Below are 14317 nucleotides of genomic sequence, written 5' to 3' on the forward strand. Positions count from 1 at the left end.
ATAAAACAAGATGTATTAACAATCTTGGTGTGTTTTCTCCCATTTTCTGTTCTAAAACTGTAAAGCAAATACTGTGGTTAGACAATATACCTTCTTTGTGGCTCTTTAAAATTTAACATACTAAAGCACTTGTGTGTGTGTGCACACACACACACACACACAGAGACCACAGGTCAACGTCAAGTGTCTTCCTCAATTGAATTCCACCTTATATTTTGAGACAGAGTCTCTTGCTGAACCTGGGCCCACCGAATACTTAGACTGCCTGGTTGTCATGCTCTAGGGATCTGCCTCTCTAAAGAGCATTTTATTATGTCATAAAACTCTCTTCTATGCTATAGTAATGGTTGTGTTGAATTTTAGTATAGCTACCCTTTTGTCCATCTTTTCTGTTTTTGTTTTGAGACAGGGTTTCTCTGTGTAGCCCTGGCTGTCCTAGAACTCACTATGTAGACCAGGCTGGCTTTAAACTCACAAAGATCAGCCTACCTCTGCCTCTTGGGTGTGAAGATTAAAGGTGTATGCCACTACATCTCAGTCTTTCATTCATCTTTTTTTTTTTTTGGTTTTTCGAGACAGGGTTTCTCTGTGTAGCTTTGTGCCTTTCCTGGAACTCACTTGGTAGCCCAGGCTGGCCTCGAACTCACAGAAATCCACCTGGCTCTGCCTCCTGAGAGCTGGGATTAAAGGCATGCGCCACCACCACCCGGCTTTCATTCATCTTAACTCTGATGATAAGATGGCTTTAGCCCAGCAGTGGTGGTGCAGGACTTTAATCCCAGCACTTGGGAGGCAGAGCGGGCCACCCTGGTCTACAGAATGGGTTCCAGGATAGCCAGGGCTACATGGAAAAATCCTGCCTCAGGAAAAAAATTTAAAAAGTGTTGACTGATGCAGTGTTTCTTTCTTATAAATAGTGCTGTTTCTGATCATTTACTTAGGACAACTTTTTTTTTTTAATATAAATGTATATTTTTATTTTACAATACCATTCAGTTCTACATATCAGCCATGGGTTCCCCTATTCTCCCCCCTCCCACCCCCTCCCCTTACCCCCAGCCCACCCTCCATTCCTACCTCCTCCAGGACAAATCCTCCCCCGAGGACTGTGATCAACTTGGTAGACTCAGTCCAGGGAGGTCCAGTCCCTTCCTCCCAGACTGAGCCAAGTGTCCCTGCATAAGTTCCAGTTAGGACAACTTTTAAAGGTGAAATTGCTTAAAATGGTTGGAGTCAAAATTGTGTGTGTGTGTGTGTGTGTAGGGGTTTTCGAGACAGGGTTTCTCTGTGTAGCTTTGAGCCTTTCCTGGATCTTACTCTGTAAACCAGGCTGGCCTTGAACTCACAGAGATCTGCCTGCCTCTGCCTCCCAAGTGCTGGGTTTAAAGGTGTCTGCCACCACCGCCCAGCTGGAGTCAATTCTTAAAATTGGGGTAAAAACATTTTACCATTTTACTTTTTTGCTCCCCTCTGGTGTTGGGGATTGAACTTATAGTCTTACACACCCTGTGGCTTGTGCTCTACCACTGAGCTACACCCCCAACCCTCTTCTTACTTTTTTAAGACAAAGTCTGAGTAAGTTGCCCTAGGCTGATCTTGAATTCACTCTATAGTAGCTCAGGCTGGCATTTAACTTGTGATTCTCCTGCCTCAGCTTTTCCAGTAGCTGGGATCAGAGGCACAGCATTTCAGTCATTTAAAGTCTATATACAAAAGTATTAATATTGCTATGCACCAAATCTTTAGATTTTTGTCTTGCAAAATGATCTTTATATCCACAGAATAATAACTCTCCTTCCCACTCCCACCCCCAGGCCCTGGCAGCACTCTCCCCCACACACCCCTGGCACCCACTTCCCCCCATCCTCCACCCCCTGACAGCCCATGGCAGTCACTCTCTCCTCTAGCCCTTGGCAGGCACTGCACCCCCCTTCCCCAGCCCCTGGCACTTTGTTGCTTAGAGTTTGACTAGAATTGATACCTTGTATAAAAGGAAGCATACAGTAATGTGTGTATGAGCACTCATGTGATTATGCCCATTTTTAAGGTTTTTCCGATCTAATGCAGAATTGGACTCCCAAGAGAATATAACAACTCACACTTAGACTGAAAGTACCTGAGTATCCATGTATGCTCCCCATTGGATGCTTAATTATGTAGACCTGGGAGGTCTGGAATTTGCTAGGTATACCAGGCTGGCCTCAAATACACAGAGATCCATTTGCCTCTGGCTTTGGAGTGCTGGGATTAAGTATGCACCATCTTGCACAGAAATTCTTACCACGTTGACAGAGGAACAAAGAAGCAGGTCTGAAAGTGTCTACAGAGGTCGTTGTCCTCTGACTCCTGGTTAAAATACTTGCTTTAGCACTTACTAGACTTTGGACAAACCACTTAACTTGTCAATCCCTGTTCCTGTATAGAACGTGCATACTAGCTGTTTGGTACACGTCTGTATAATGCATCCTTATTGTGAGGACTAAGGACTCAATCATGTATTCTAAGAATAGTGCCTGGAATATAGGAAGACCCAAAGGGAAGCAGCTATTGTTATTTCTCTGCCTCCTCCTCCTCTCTCTCCTCCTCCTCCACCTTCCCTTCTTTAGTCAATTCTTGCTAGTATAACAATGAAAACAATAGCTAGAAATTGTATTTTACACCCCTTTGATTATCTGTGCCTATGCCTCCCCAGTGCTGGGATTAAAGGTGTACACTACCAGGCCTGACTTGTCTTGTATTTAAAATGTTGGGGTTTTTTGTTTTGTTTTGTTTTTTGTTTTTTTAAGCACCATGGCAAACAGGATCCTATATGATCCTCCTTACAGACCTGTAAATCAGGAAGGGAGCAATCAACCATCCTGACTTTTGGATTTAGAACTTGATGCTCAGAATTCCAATGCTAACCAGTTCCAATCCCAGGAATCACATTTGGCCCTTCAAAGCTTCACAGTTGTCCCAGAAACTAGAAGCCGGGAAAAGCTTTGGTTACTTGTAAGAACGGCCCAGTGACAGGCCCCGCCCCTCCCGCTCTAGGTCCCGCCCTCCAGCCACAGACCCCACCCTTCCCGCCTCCGACTCCGCCCCTCCCGGTCCGGCCACGCCCAGGCGAGCTCTCTGCGCGCGCGCAGTGGCTTCTGCGGGAGGGACACCTTAGGCCGCGGCCCCGCCCTCCCCGGCGCGGCCCGCCCAGTTCAAGGGCAGCAAGGCTGGGTGCTCCCGTCCCGCCGAAGGGGAAGGCGAGGGTGAACCCCGCGTGGGGGCTGGTCTGCGACGTGGCGGAGGCCCGGAGCCCCAGGCCCGGTAGGGAAGGGCGCGGACCCCCGAGCCGCCATCTTGCTGCGGAGGGGCCGGGAGGGCGGGGCTGGCGGAGGGCGCTGCCGCGAACCCAGTGGGTTTACCCCTCGGCCTCAGAGACCCGGCCGTGGCGCACGCCCCCGGGTTGGAGCTGCTTTCTCGGGCCTTCTCATCTGCTGCTCACCCGGTGTTGGTAGGGAAAGGCCCAGGAAATGACTGCTGTCCCATTGTGCAGGAAACTGAGACTCCGAAGTAAGGAGGAGACTGGACTAGGAACGCACAGCGAGGTGCTGGCGGTGGGACTCCGGGGACCCCTGCCTCACTGCCGAGCCAGGGAGTTGGGAGAAAGACTAGCAAGCCGCTCTCTTTTTGTACCATCAGGTCCGAGCTGACCAAGAAGCATTCAGAAGCCAAGCCATGGATCCACCTGGCCGGAAAGAAAAATCCAAAGTTAAAGAACCTGCCTTCAGAGTGGAGAAGGCTAAGCAGAAATCTGCGCAGCAGGAGCTGAAGCAAAGACAAAGAGCTGAGGTGGGTCTCAGGAGGGGGCTCTGTGTGCCCGAGTCCGTGGGAGAAGGTGCTGGAAGAACACACAGCAGAGAAAACTTTACTGGGGCGGGGGGGGGGGGGGAGCTGCTTGTCTCCGGGCAGGACATTTCGGGGAAGAGAGGCCATCAAGGTCCAGAAGGGTGGCGTGGAAGCCAAGAGTCACACGCCAAGTTAGTGTCAGAATCCCAACCTGTCCCAGGTCTCTAGATGACACCTGACACAGAGCTTTTGTCCGAGGGATCTGAGGGATGCGTGAAAAGAGCAAAAGTGGGGAGGAGACTGAATAAATGAATGAATGAGAGTTCCCGAAGTGCCAGTGTGCCCTGTGACCCCGTTACACGTGAGCATCAGGTGCAGAAAGTAGCTCCTTGGTGGGTGAGATGGTGCAGGTGCCTGACTGCCCGAGCCTGTTCCTCAGAACCCATAGTAGCTCGTTGGTGGGTGAGATGGTGCATGTGCCTGCTGCGGAAGCCTGACTGCCCGAGCCGGTTCCTCAGAACCCATAGTAGCTCGTTGGTGGGTGAGATGGTGCAGGTGCCTGCTGCGGAAGCCTGACTGCCCGAGCCGGTTCCTCAGAACCCATAGGCAGGGGAAGAAGAGAAGGACTGCACAGAGCCGTCCTCCGGCCTCCACACGTGTGGCATGCACATCCACACAGACACACACACACCACCAGCAGTTTTTAAGTGTCTGCTCATAGCCAGGTAAAGGCCCAAGCTTTGAGCCCACCGGTGAGTTCCTTTGTTCTCTCCACACTCAATCATTTTAAGAATAAAAAGCTTTAAAATATTTACTTGGCTAATGAACCACATCCAGACATGAGTATTGTCATATTTAGTATCAGGAATAAGCTTGCCGGTCTTTTCTGTGCCTTTATTGTTGTGTGTTTTTGAGAAATTTTAAAGTACAGCTTTCTCAGATTGGTAGTGGTTGGTCATATTGAAATTTCCCATAATTTTCATAAGATAATAAAGTCATGTAGATTTGATGTCCCCTTTGACTATTTCTTGTCTTACACCTTTTCTCTCCATGAGTAAGCTTTTTTGTTTTTTTGTTTTTTGTTTTTAAGAGAGGGTTTCTCTGACAGTCTTGGCTGTCCTGGAACTCGCTCTGTATACCAGGCTGCCCTTGAATTCAAAGATCCATCCTGCCTCTTGAGTGCTGGGATTAAAGGTGTGAGCCACCACCACCAGGAGCCCCCCCCCCTTTTTTTTTTAAAGATGCATTTTCATTCAGATAGATGAATATATTGTTTGTGCATTTGCATTTTGTTTGCATGACATTTTGGAGATATTTATGTTACTCTTTTTTTTTTTTTTTTTTTTTTTTTTGGGTTTTTCGAGACAGGGTTTCTCTGTGTAGCTTTGCGCCTTTCCTGGAGCTCACTTGGTAGCCCAGGCTGGCCTCGAACTCACAGAGATCCGCCTGGCTCTGCCTCCCGAGTGCTGGGATTAAAGGCGTGCGCCACCAACGCCCGGCAAGCAAGTTTCAGCTTTTTTTTTTTTTTTTTTTTTTTTTTTGGTTTTTCAAGACAGGGTTTCTCTGTGTAGCTTTGCGCCTTTCCTGGAACTCACTTGGTAGCCCAGGCTGGCCTCGAACTCACAGAGATCCGCCTGGCTCTGCCTCCCGAGTGCTGGGATTAAAGGCGTGCGCCACCACCGCCCGGCTTATGTTACTCTTAAGAATCTGCTTTCTTTGTTCTTTATAGTGTCTACTTTATAAACCTTTTTAAAAAGATTTATTTTTAATTATGTGTGTTGTGGGTATGTGAACATGAGCTCAGGTGCCTGGCACACGGAAGGTGTTTGATGACTAGCAGTGGTCACGATCTGGAGTCACCTCTTCCAAGCAGCTGATGTGCTCTTACCATGTGGATTTAGAGGGACCAGCTGGTTGTGTCCATATCCGCTTGCTGAGGTGTCAGATTGGATGTGCACGCTAGCAGCAGCTGACACCTGTTAGCTCCTACTAGATCTGCCCGAGCCAGGCCTGCACATGTGTGAGCACACACTGAGTCAGGTATTACTGTTTCCCATTTACCCTTTGTGAGTCCTGGAATAAGAAGTGGTGTGCCCAGAGTCCAGCCATCAGTAAGGGCAGGCCCGTGCTCAGAACAGTGCTTCCCACTTCATTGCCTCTTGGTTTTGTTTGTGGTGTTGGGACTTGAACCCAGGGTCTGTATGTGTCTGTGCTCTACCACTGAGCTATACCCCCAGCCCCAGTCCGCCATTTGCTTCCCCAACAGCTGTCTTGCTCTTTTGTCTGTGTTCCCTGGAAGGGAAGGGAATCTTTCACAGGAACGTGTCAGCACCTCCTCAGGAGGAAAGGATACAGATGCCATATTCCAGAAAGGCATGGAGGAGAACTGAGAGGCATGCTTGGGGATGGAGGCCCATTCGGCAGCTGAAGCAGCACATCACACTGCTATGATCCTTTCCCTCTAGACCCAAAGTCTCACTCTTGGCTCAGACACCCTAGACTTTTTTTTTTTTTTTTTTTTTTTTTGGTTTTTTGAGTCAGGGTTTCTCTGTGTAGCTTTGTGCCTTTCCTGGATCTTGTTCTGTAGACCAGGCTGGCCTCGAACTCCCAGAGATCTGCCTGGCTCTGCCTCCCGAGTGCTGGAATTAAAGGCGTGTGCCACCACCGCCCAGCCACCCTGGACATTTTAAATCTCTCTGTGCCCTGCTTACTTCCCCCTTTCTCTTACCATTCTGCCTCTTTGACTGGGAGGTCTCCAGAATGCTATTTAATATCCCTGTCAGTCCCAGAACAGAAAGTAATATACAGATCACAAAGGCTGGCAGGTATCAAACTTACAAAGCAGAGACTTTTCCACTTTAAAATATAAAGTACATGTATAATCATATGTGGTTTAAAGAAGACTAAACACCCTCATATCTACCACTAAGCTTAAGAAACTGAACTTGAAGCCAAGCCCAGTGGCACACACCGGTAGTTCCAGCATTTGGGAGACTGAGGTGGATCAATAAGTACATGAGTTCAAGACCACCCTGAGTGACATAGTGAGGCCTTGTCTCAAGAAAAAAAGAAAGGAGAGGGGGAGAAGGGAAATAGACCAGTAACTTGGAGGCTCCAGTGCCCACTTCTGGTCATGTGCCTGTCCACATAAGCTGCTTTAATTTTATGCTAATCATTCCTTTGTTGTTCTAGAACTCACTACCTCTGTAATATGTACTCCTAAAATAGTATTTTCATAACAGTAAGTCTCTTCACTTCACATATTTCTGAATTTTTAGTCATGTGCCACTGTGTCTGGCTTCAAGTTTTTTAGTTTGAGACAGTATCTGTCTACATAGCCCTGACTGGCCTGAAACTCTTTATGTAAACCAGACTGGCCTTGAACTCAGAGATCTGCCTACTTCTGCCTCCAGAGTGCTGTAATTAAAAACATGAGTCACCACATCCATTCCTTTTTTTCTTTTTTTTTTTTTTAAGGTTTATTTTTAACCATTATTTATGTATATTTGTGTGTGTGTGTGTGTGTGTGTGTGTGTGTGTGTGTGTGTGTGTGTGTGTGCGCGCGCGCGCATCCCTGGAGTGTGGGTATTGGGACATGAACCCCAGTCCCATGGTTAAAGCAGCAATGCTCTAACTGCTGAGCCATCCCAAGTTCTATCCCTCTTTTGCCTCTCAGATTTTGTTTTGTTTTGGTGAGACATGGTCTCTATTATATAGCACTGGCTGTTCTAGAACTTGCTATGTGGACCAGACTGGCTTCAAACTCACAGAGTGCCACCCACCTCTGCCTCTCAGGTGCCTCTCAGATACCTTTATTTTTATGAGTATTTTGCCTGCAAGTAGATCTGTGGACCATGTAAGTGTGCGATGCCCATGGAGGTCAGATGAGGGCTTAGGATCCCCTGGAACTGAAGTTTGTAGTTGGAGTTTTCTCCAGTCCCACCCGGGCCCACAGCCACTCAGACCCAAGTAAACACACAGAGACACATGTTACTTATAAACTGTATGGCCGTGGCAGGCTTCTTGCTGTCTAGTTCTTATATCTTACATTAACCCATTTTTATAAATGTGTACCTTGCCACGTGGCTTGGCTTACCGGTATCCTTACATTTTGCTTCTCATGGCGGCGGCTGCTGGCAGCATCTCCTGACTCAGCCTTCCACTTGCCAGAATTCTCCTCTCTCTTTGTCCCGCCTATACTATACTTCCTGCCTGGCTACTGGCCAATCAGCATTTTATTTATCTATCAATCAATCCGAGCAACACATTGACAACATATAGAAAGACATCCCCAGCAGAAGTTAGACAATTGTGAGCTGCCGTGTGGGTGCTGGGGACCAAACCCAGACCCTCGCCAGAGCAACAGCTGCTCTTAACCACTGAGCCATCTCTCTGGCCCCAGGTTCTGGTTCTTAAATTGGTGGTGGACGCTCTCTTCTGTGACTGGCTCTCTCCTGGACATTTTTTTCCTTACTACATTTATGTATGTGTCATGGAGCATATGTAGAGGTCAGAGGACAACTTCCACCATCAAGCTTGGGATGTTTTCAAGATTTCCTCCAGCACATGACCTGCACTAGGCCACCTACCCACTGCTGCCTCCTCCCTAGACTCCTACAAATGCCTCCTAAGTAGGTGATAATTCCTACTTCCACCACCACCCCAGTTGGCCTCCGGGCATCTTTTCCTACATACTCCTGTCTGCTCTCTAGAGCCTGCAGGGGAAGCTCCAGACTCCTTGGCCTGGCATTTACGGCCCCGACTTTCTTTCTCTGGCTCCCCCGCATACACTTGAAGTTTGCAGAACTGACCCGTGCTGTTCCCTTGGACCTGTCAGGTCCCATCTGCAAAGGACCAAGCCCCTTGCCTCACCGCTGCTCACTTTATCCCCAGCGGAAGCTGCCTTCCTGTCCTGGTCCCTGCCTCCCAGCTCCTCCTGGTGAAATTCCAGCATCTTCAGCTTCCTCCCCGCTTCCATTGCTAATGTATCTGTTCTCCATTCAGATCTACGCTCTCAACAGAGTCATGACGGAGCTGGAGCAGCAGCAGTTTGATGAGTTCTGTAAGCAAATGCAGCCACCTGGGGAGTGACCAGCCCGCATCCTAGTCAGAGCACCTAGTCTGGAGCCTCACAGAACTGAACAAGACTTGTGGAGACCTCTGCACTCAGCTTCCTGTAGGTAACTTCCACCACACTGGTTCCTCCTCTCAGAACTGGCCCAGTGCTTGCTGGGTAGACTTTTCATCTGGGACAGCAGATTTTTTAAAAGGCCTTTTTTCTACTGTGTGAGAAAAATCATTGTTTCTAGTGAAACTGTGTGTCTTCCCTAAAAAGAATAAAATACAAACTGTTCGTCTGTTCTTACTTTAGGGTGGGAATGCCCGCTCAAGGAAAGTGGGATAAAGAATGGAGTAGGTGAGGGCTGGGGGGATGGCTCAGTGGTGAGAGCACTGACTGCTCTTGTGGAGGACCCAGGTTCTGTTCCCAACACCCACATCCAACACTTCACACACCTGTAACTCCAGCTCCAGGGCATCCAACATCTTTTTCTGGACTCTGAGCACCTCACTCCCACATATGCCCACAAAGACGTACATAGTTAAAAGTAAAATAGGTCTAAACAAACAAACAAACTGGCCACACTGGCCCACACCTTTAACCCCAGCACACAGGAGGCAGAGACAAGCAGACACCTGTGAGTGTGAGTCAGCCTGGTCTACAGAACAAGTCCCAGGCTAGCCAAAGCTACATAGTGAGACCCTGTCTGTCTGTCTGTCTCTCTGTCTCTGTCTCTGTCTCTCTCTTACACACACACACACACACACACAATGAGATCCAGTGTCCATGGGAATAGAGGAAGTGCTTTGCCTTGGGAATAAGGACAGCTCATTCTTTTTCTCAAGGGGAAAGAAAGCAGGAGTTGGTGGGTTTGGTAAGTGTGGAAGTTCTTTGCAGAGCAAGAAGCAGGGTGACGAGAGTGGAAAGCGGAGGTGATGGGGGCTTGGGGAGAGAGGGTGTCAAACAGTAGTCTAGTTCCACAGAGTGGAAACAGACCTGCAGGGACACGGACGACAGCCGGGCAGCAGTAAGGCTTCACTGGGGATGAGCAGATCTAGACTCCAAGCCGCGCTGGCCATGCTGTGTTCTCAGCCCTGCTGGAGCGAGGCGCAGGAGACCGGGAGTTGCGGTGAAGTGAACCAGGGCTTTGCTCAGAGCTAACGTGGAAGCAAAGAAAGGCAGAGAGGATCGCATTCCCAGTGCGTGGATTATGACCTCGGGCCTGGCTCTACGCTGTGTGAGAAAGTAAATGAGCCAGACGTGGTTCACACACCTGTAATCCCAGCACTGGGGAGGCTGAGGCAGGAGGATCAGGAGTTTGAGGCCAGCCTGGGCTACATAGTGAGACTCTAACTCTGAGTGAATGAGAACTGGAGAGGATAAGGGACTTAGGAAGGGTCTGAGGTTCACGAGTTAGAGTTTCTACTACGGTTGAAACTGAGCTTCTAGAAGTATCCTGGAGGGATGATTAAGAACAGAATGCCAGAAACAGACCCGAGAGCGGCTACTCTCACTGGTAATGACAGAGCCCAGGGAATTACTACGGGAGGCTGGAGTAGGACAGAGGACTAGATCTTTGGGGTTTGCTGGAGGACTGGGAAGCCAGAGTACGGGACAGTCCTCTTGGAGAAGTGCCCGTGTCAGGATCTGTTGAGTGACCTTGGGCAAGTCATTTGCCTGCTTGGTGCCTCAGTCTTCATGTCTTAAGGAGGAACGGTAGTATTTCTGCCTCACTTGAATTCAGTAAGATGGAAAGCGCCACATCTGGAGAACACCTGTGCTCAGGAAACAGCACAGCTGGGAGTTAGCTCAGACCCGAGTCCCTAGGAAACCTTAAAAGGTGCTCTTACTCTTTAATTGGTGAAAAATTAAAAACTGTGGTGGCAACGGGTTTATCTACACACTGGGAGCCGCTTCCCACGGTTTTTACTGTTTCTGTGAGACACTGAGCAGGGGGGATTGTAGACCACCTACCCACCCTTCCTTCTTCCTCCTTCCTCCTTCCTTCCTTTCTTCCTTCTTCCTCCCCTCCCTCCCTTCCTCCCTTCTCTTCCTCCCTCTCTTCCTCTCTTCCTCCCTCTCTTCCTTCCTTCCCCTTCAAAAAAAGCAGAAATCATATTCCCTCCTACACGAGCAGGTAGTAGAGAAAAAAAAACCTTTAGTCCCGGCACTCTGGAGGCAGAAGCAGGAAGATCTCTGAGTTCAAAGCCAACCTGGTCTACAGAATGAGTTCCAGGACAGCCAGGACTACACAGAGAAACCATGTCTTGAAAAACAAAAAGACCACATGCTACTTCCAGTGCTGCTCTAGACCCTGCTGGTCACAGGCGTCCAGTCACACCGTAAGTACGTGTGACCTTTCCTCACTAGCCATCCTGTGACTGCAGCTAACAGCAGCTCTGGGAGGGCAGTCCAGGCACTTTGCAGTTTTCGTCTTGGGGCTACTTCCCCAGGCCTAGAGTCAGGTTGCAAGGGGGATGTTCAGACTGGAACCTTGGGAACCAGACACCTGTCACCTAGCTTCCTTTCAGGGGTAGAGGTTAAACTTGTCTCTGACATGTGCTTCAGGAATGTAATTGACACCATGTTCACAGCAGGGTCACTGCAGTGCTGAGCGAGTGACGGGATTGAGGGCATGTGCCACCATGCCTAGCTCAAAACTAAAAGTCTTTTTTTTTAAAGAATAGTTTTTTAATTTGAAGGAGTTGTTCAATTACTCCATTTATCTGTCCTTCAAAATATGGATCCAATTAAATCAGTGGTTTTCAACCTATGGATCATGATCCCCTTACAGGTCAAACAACCCTAAGACATTAGAAAACACAGATACTTATGTTACGATTCATAACAGTAGCAAAATTAGTTATGGAGTACCAACGAGCTCTCACGTCATCCTTTACCTTTGTGCTTATGTGGAAGCCCAGGAAGCATGTCAGAAAAACTGCTTTCTAGGAAATAAAGGTGCTGAGGCGAGCTGGCAGATGAGCCCCCAGCCTGCTGAGAGACAGCCAGACTCGGCAAGGAACTCTCAGCTGCCCTGGCGCTGCCCCATGTCACTAACCCAAGGGCAAAAGCAAACCAATAGGGTAAGAGTTATTACAGCTACAGTTGCTGAGTAGTTCAGTTGTCCAAGCCGTCTTCTTAACTCTGCTCCTGCCACTTAAAATGGACTCCATTCTGGAGGCGTGCTTGTAGAAACCATTTGGTTAAAATTCGGAAGTAGCATGAGGACACCATTGAGTAATCTCAAATATCAGGTTTTTGAACAAAATTTAATTGGTTGAGAGTAACGCAAGCATTGTTTCCTCACACCTACTCTATGGAGGCGCCATGCTAGCTGTTGGTCCCTAAGAGCTCATGAGACAATAGTTGTAAGGGTTTGGGTGAGTATAGACTCACACTGACATGAGTGTTCAGCATGGGAGACCCCAAGTGGATGTACTGTTACTATAATAACCTTCTTTATAACTTCTAAGAATCCACAGGGAAATCAGCAAAATAAACATTTTTTTAGTGATGGGCACCTTGGCAGGTAGTAGAAATAAGCATAAATGAAAGGCAATAATGTTCTAGCAGAGCATAAGAGCTCCGTCTAACAGTGACCACAGAAGAGATGAAATGAGCATTGGGGAAGAGCATTGGGGGAGAGGGTGCTGCCAGCCTCTGACTTAGAGTTGTAATGATGGTGGCATTTCCCTTTGTTCCTTAATTTGCAAGCTGGTATTTTTTTTAAATCTAGTTTTAGATTTGAGACAAATTGACCACATATATGCTACTCTTAAGACGCCGATGGCAGACACGTTATAGAGGAGCTCAGGCGCCACCGTGTGGGAAGAGGCAGAATTAGCCAGCAGTCCTTTGGATGTTCCAGCTGAAGACAGAACCCAGAGTGAAGCTGGGCTCCCTGGTTATTCTCCTTAAGGTGCAGCTTTGGATTCGATATAAGAGCATGCAGTATTTCCATCTGATTTGTAGTTTCACAAGACAAGGTGACATCTGAGTAGAGTTTAGTGTTTGAGAACTTAGAAAAGATACACACAGAATGGGATCCCTGGAAGCCAGGTGTGATGGCTAGTCTTGGTTGTCAGCTACATCTGAAACTAACTAAACCCAAGCAGGTGCACCTGTAAGGGATTTTTCTTTTTCTTTTTTTTCCTCTTCTTTTTCAGACAGGTTCTCTCTATGTATTACAGGCTGTCCTGGAATTCTCTATGTAGACCAGGCTGGCCTCGAACTCACAGATATCGGCCTGGCTCTGCCTCCCAAGTGCTGGGACCAAAGGTAGGAGGCAGAGCCAGGCGGATCTCTGTGAGTTAGAAGTCTGCCTGGTTCAAGGCAGAGTGAGATCCAGGACAGGTACCAAAACTACACAGAGAAACCCTGTCTCAAAAAACCAAAAAAAAAAAAAAAGCATGTGCCACCATACCTGGTGGAATTTTCTTAATTTAAAGATAGAAGACCCACCTTTAATCAGGACTTTTTGGAGTGGAAGATCCACCTTTAATCTGGGCCACACCTGGTGGCAGCCTATAGAAGTAAAGCACATGAGAGAAGGAAGCTTCTGTTCTTTGCCTGCTTGCCCTCACTAGCAAGTCCATTCCTTCACTGGCATTAGAGCCCTACTGCTTTAGGATTATGTCATATACTGAAGACAGCTGAGACGTCCAGCTTCATAGACTGAACAACTACTGGATTCTTGGTGTTTCTGTTGGTAGACAGCCATTGTTGGACTAGCTGGATCACAGTCTACAAGCCAACTCTAATAAATCCCCTTTACACATAGATAGATAGATAGATAGATAGATAGATAGATAGATAGATAGATAGATAGATAGATAGATAGATAGATGTCACTCCAATAAATCCCTTTTATACATAGATAGATAGATAGATAGACACTCTAATAAATCCCCTTTATAGATATAGATAGATAGATAGATAGATAGATAGATAGATAGACAGACAGACAGACTGACTGACAGAGACAGATTCATTCTATCCGTTCTGTTCCTCTAGAGAACCCTGACTAATGTACCAGGTAATGCATTTGGGCTGCCAATCAATTTTTTGAGATAGCATCTCATGTATCCAAGGCTGGCCTGGAACTCCTAATCCTGAGCTGAAACTCAAACCCAGCCCAAATTAATGGGTGGTGGTGGTGCATACCTTTAATCCCAGCACTCAAGAGGCAGAGACAGGCAGATCTCTGAGTTCAAGGCCAGCCTGGCCTACAGAGTGAGTTTCAGAACAGCCTGGGCAACACAGAGAAACCCTGTCTCAAAAAAAAAAAAAAAAAAAAAAAAAAAAAACAACAAAAAAAAAAAAAACTGTTTCAAGTATTACCCAAAAGGTAGTCTGAACCCTGAATAAGGAGAAAAAAGCAAAGGCTTCTGGGCCCACTGTGGGTCGCTGTGATTCAAGACAAGAGATAGCATG

The 14317-nt window shown here is 47.6% G+C and overlaps 1 protein-coding gene across 3 annotated transcripts; it reads left to right on the top strand.

The window, feature by feature from the left end:
- Positions 1–3160: 3160 nt before the first annotated feature.
- On the top strand, positions 3161–9175 carry Svbp (small vasohibin binding protein). 3 transcript variants are annotated; one of them, XM_006994943.4, is made up of 3 exons: positions 3161–3300; positions 3676–3825; positions 8827–9054. In XM_006994943.4, exons 2-3 carry the CDS (start codon positions 3712–3714, stop codon positions 8911–8913), a joined length of 201 nt encoding a protein of 66 aa, XP_006995005.1. In that variant the 5' UTR covers positions 3161–3300; positions 3676–3711; the 3' UTR covers positions 8914–9054. The 3 variants fall into 3 exon arrangements, with proteins under 3 accessions (XP_006995005.1, XP_006995006.1, XP_015843997.1); XM_006994944.4 differs by lacking the exon at positions 3161–3300 and adding an exon at positions 3385–3581 and having other exon boundaries at positions 8827–9175; XM_015988511.3 differs by lacking the exon at positions 3161–3300 and adding an exon at positions 3409–3546.
- Positions 9176–14317: the final 5142 nt, after the last annotated feature.

The sequence above is a fragment of the Peromyscus maniculatus genome, chromosome 2 (assembly GCF_049852395.1).
Source record: "Peromyscus maniculatus bairdii isolate BWxNUB_F1_BW_parent chromosome 2, HU_Pman_BW_mat_3.1, whole genome shotgun sequence".
NCBI classification, from domain to species: Eukaryota; Metazoa; Chordata; class Mammalia; order Rodentia; family Cricetidae; genus Peromyscus; species Peromyscus maniculatus.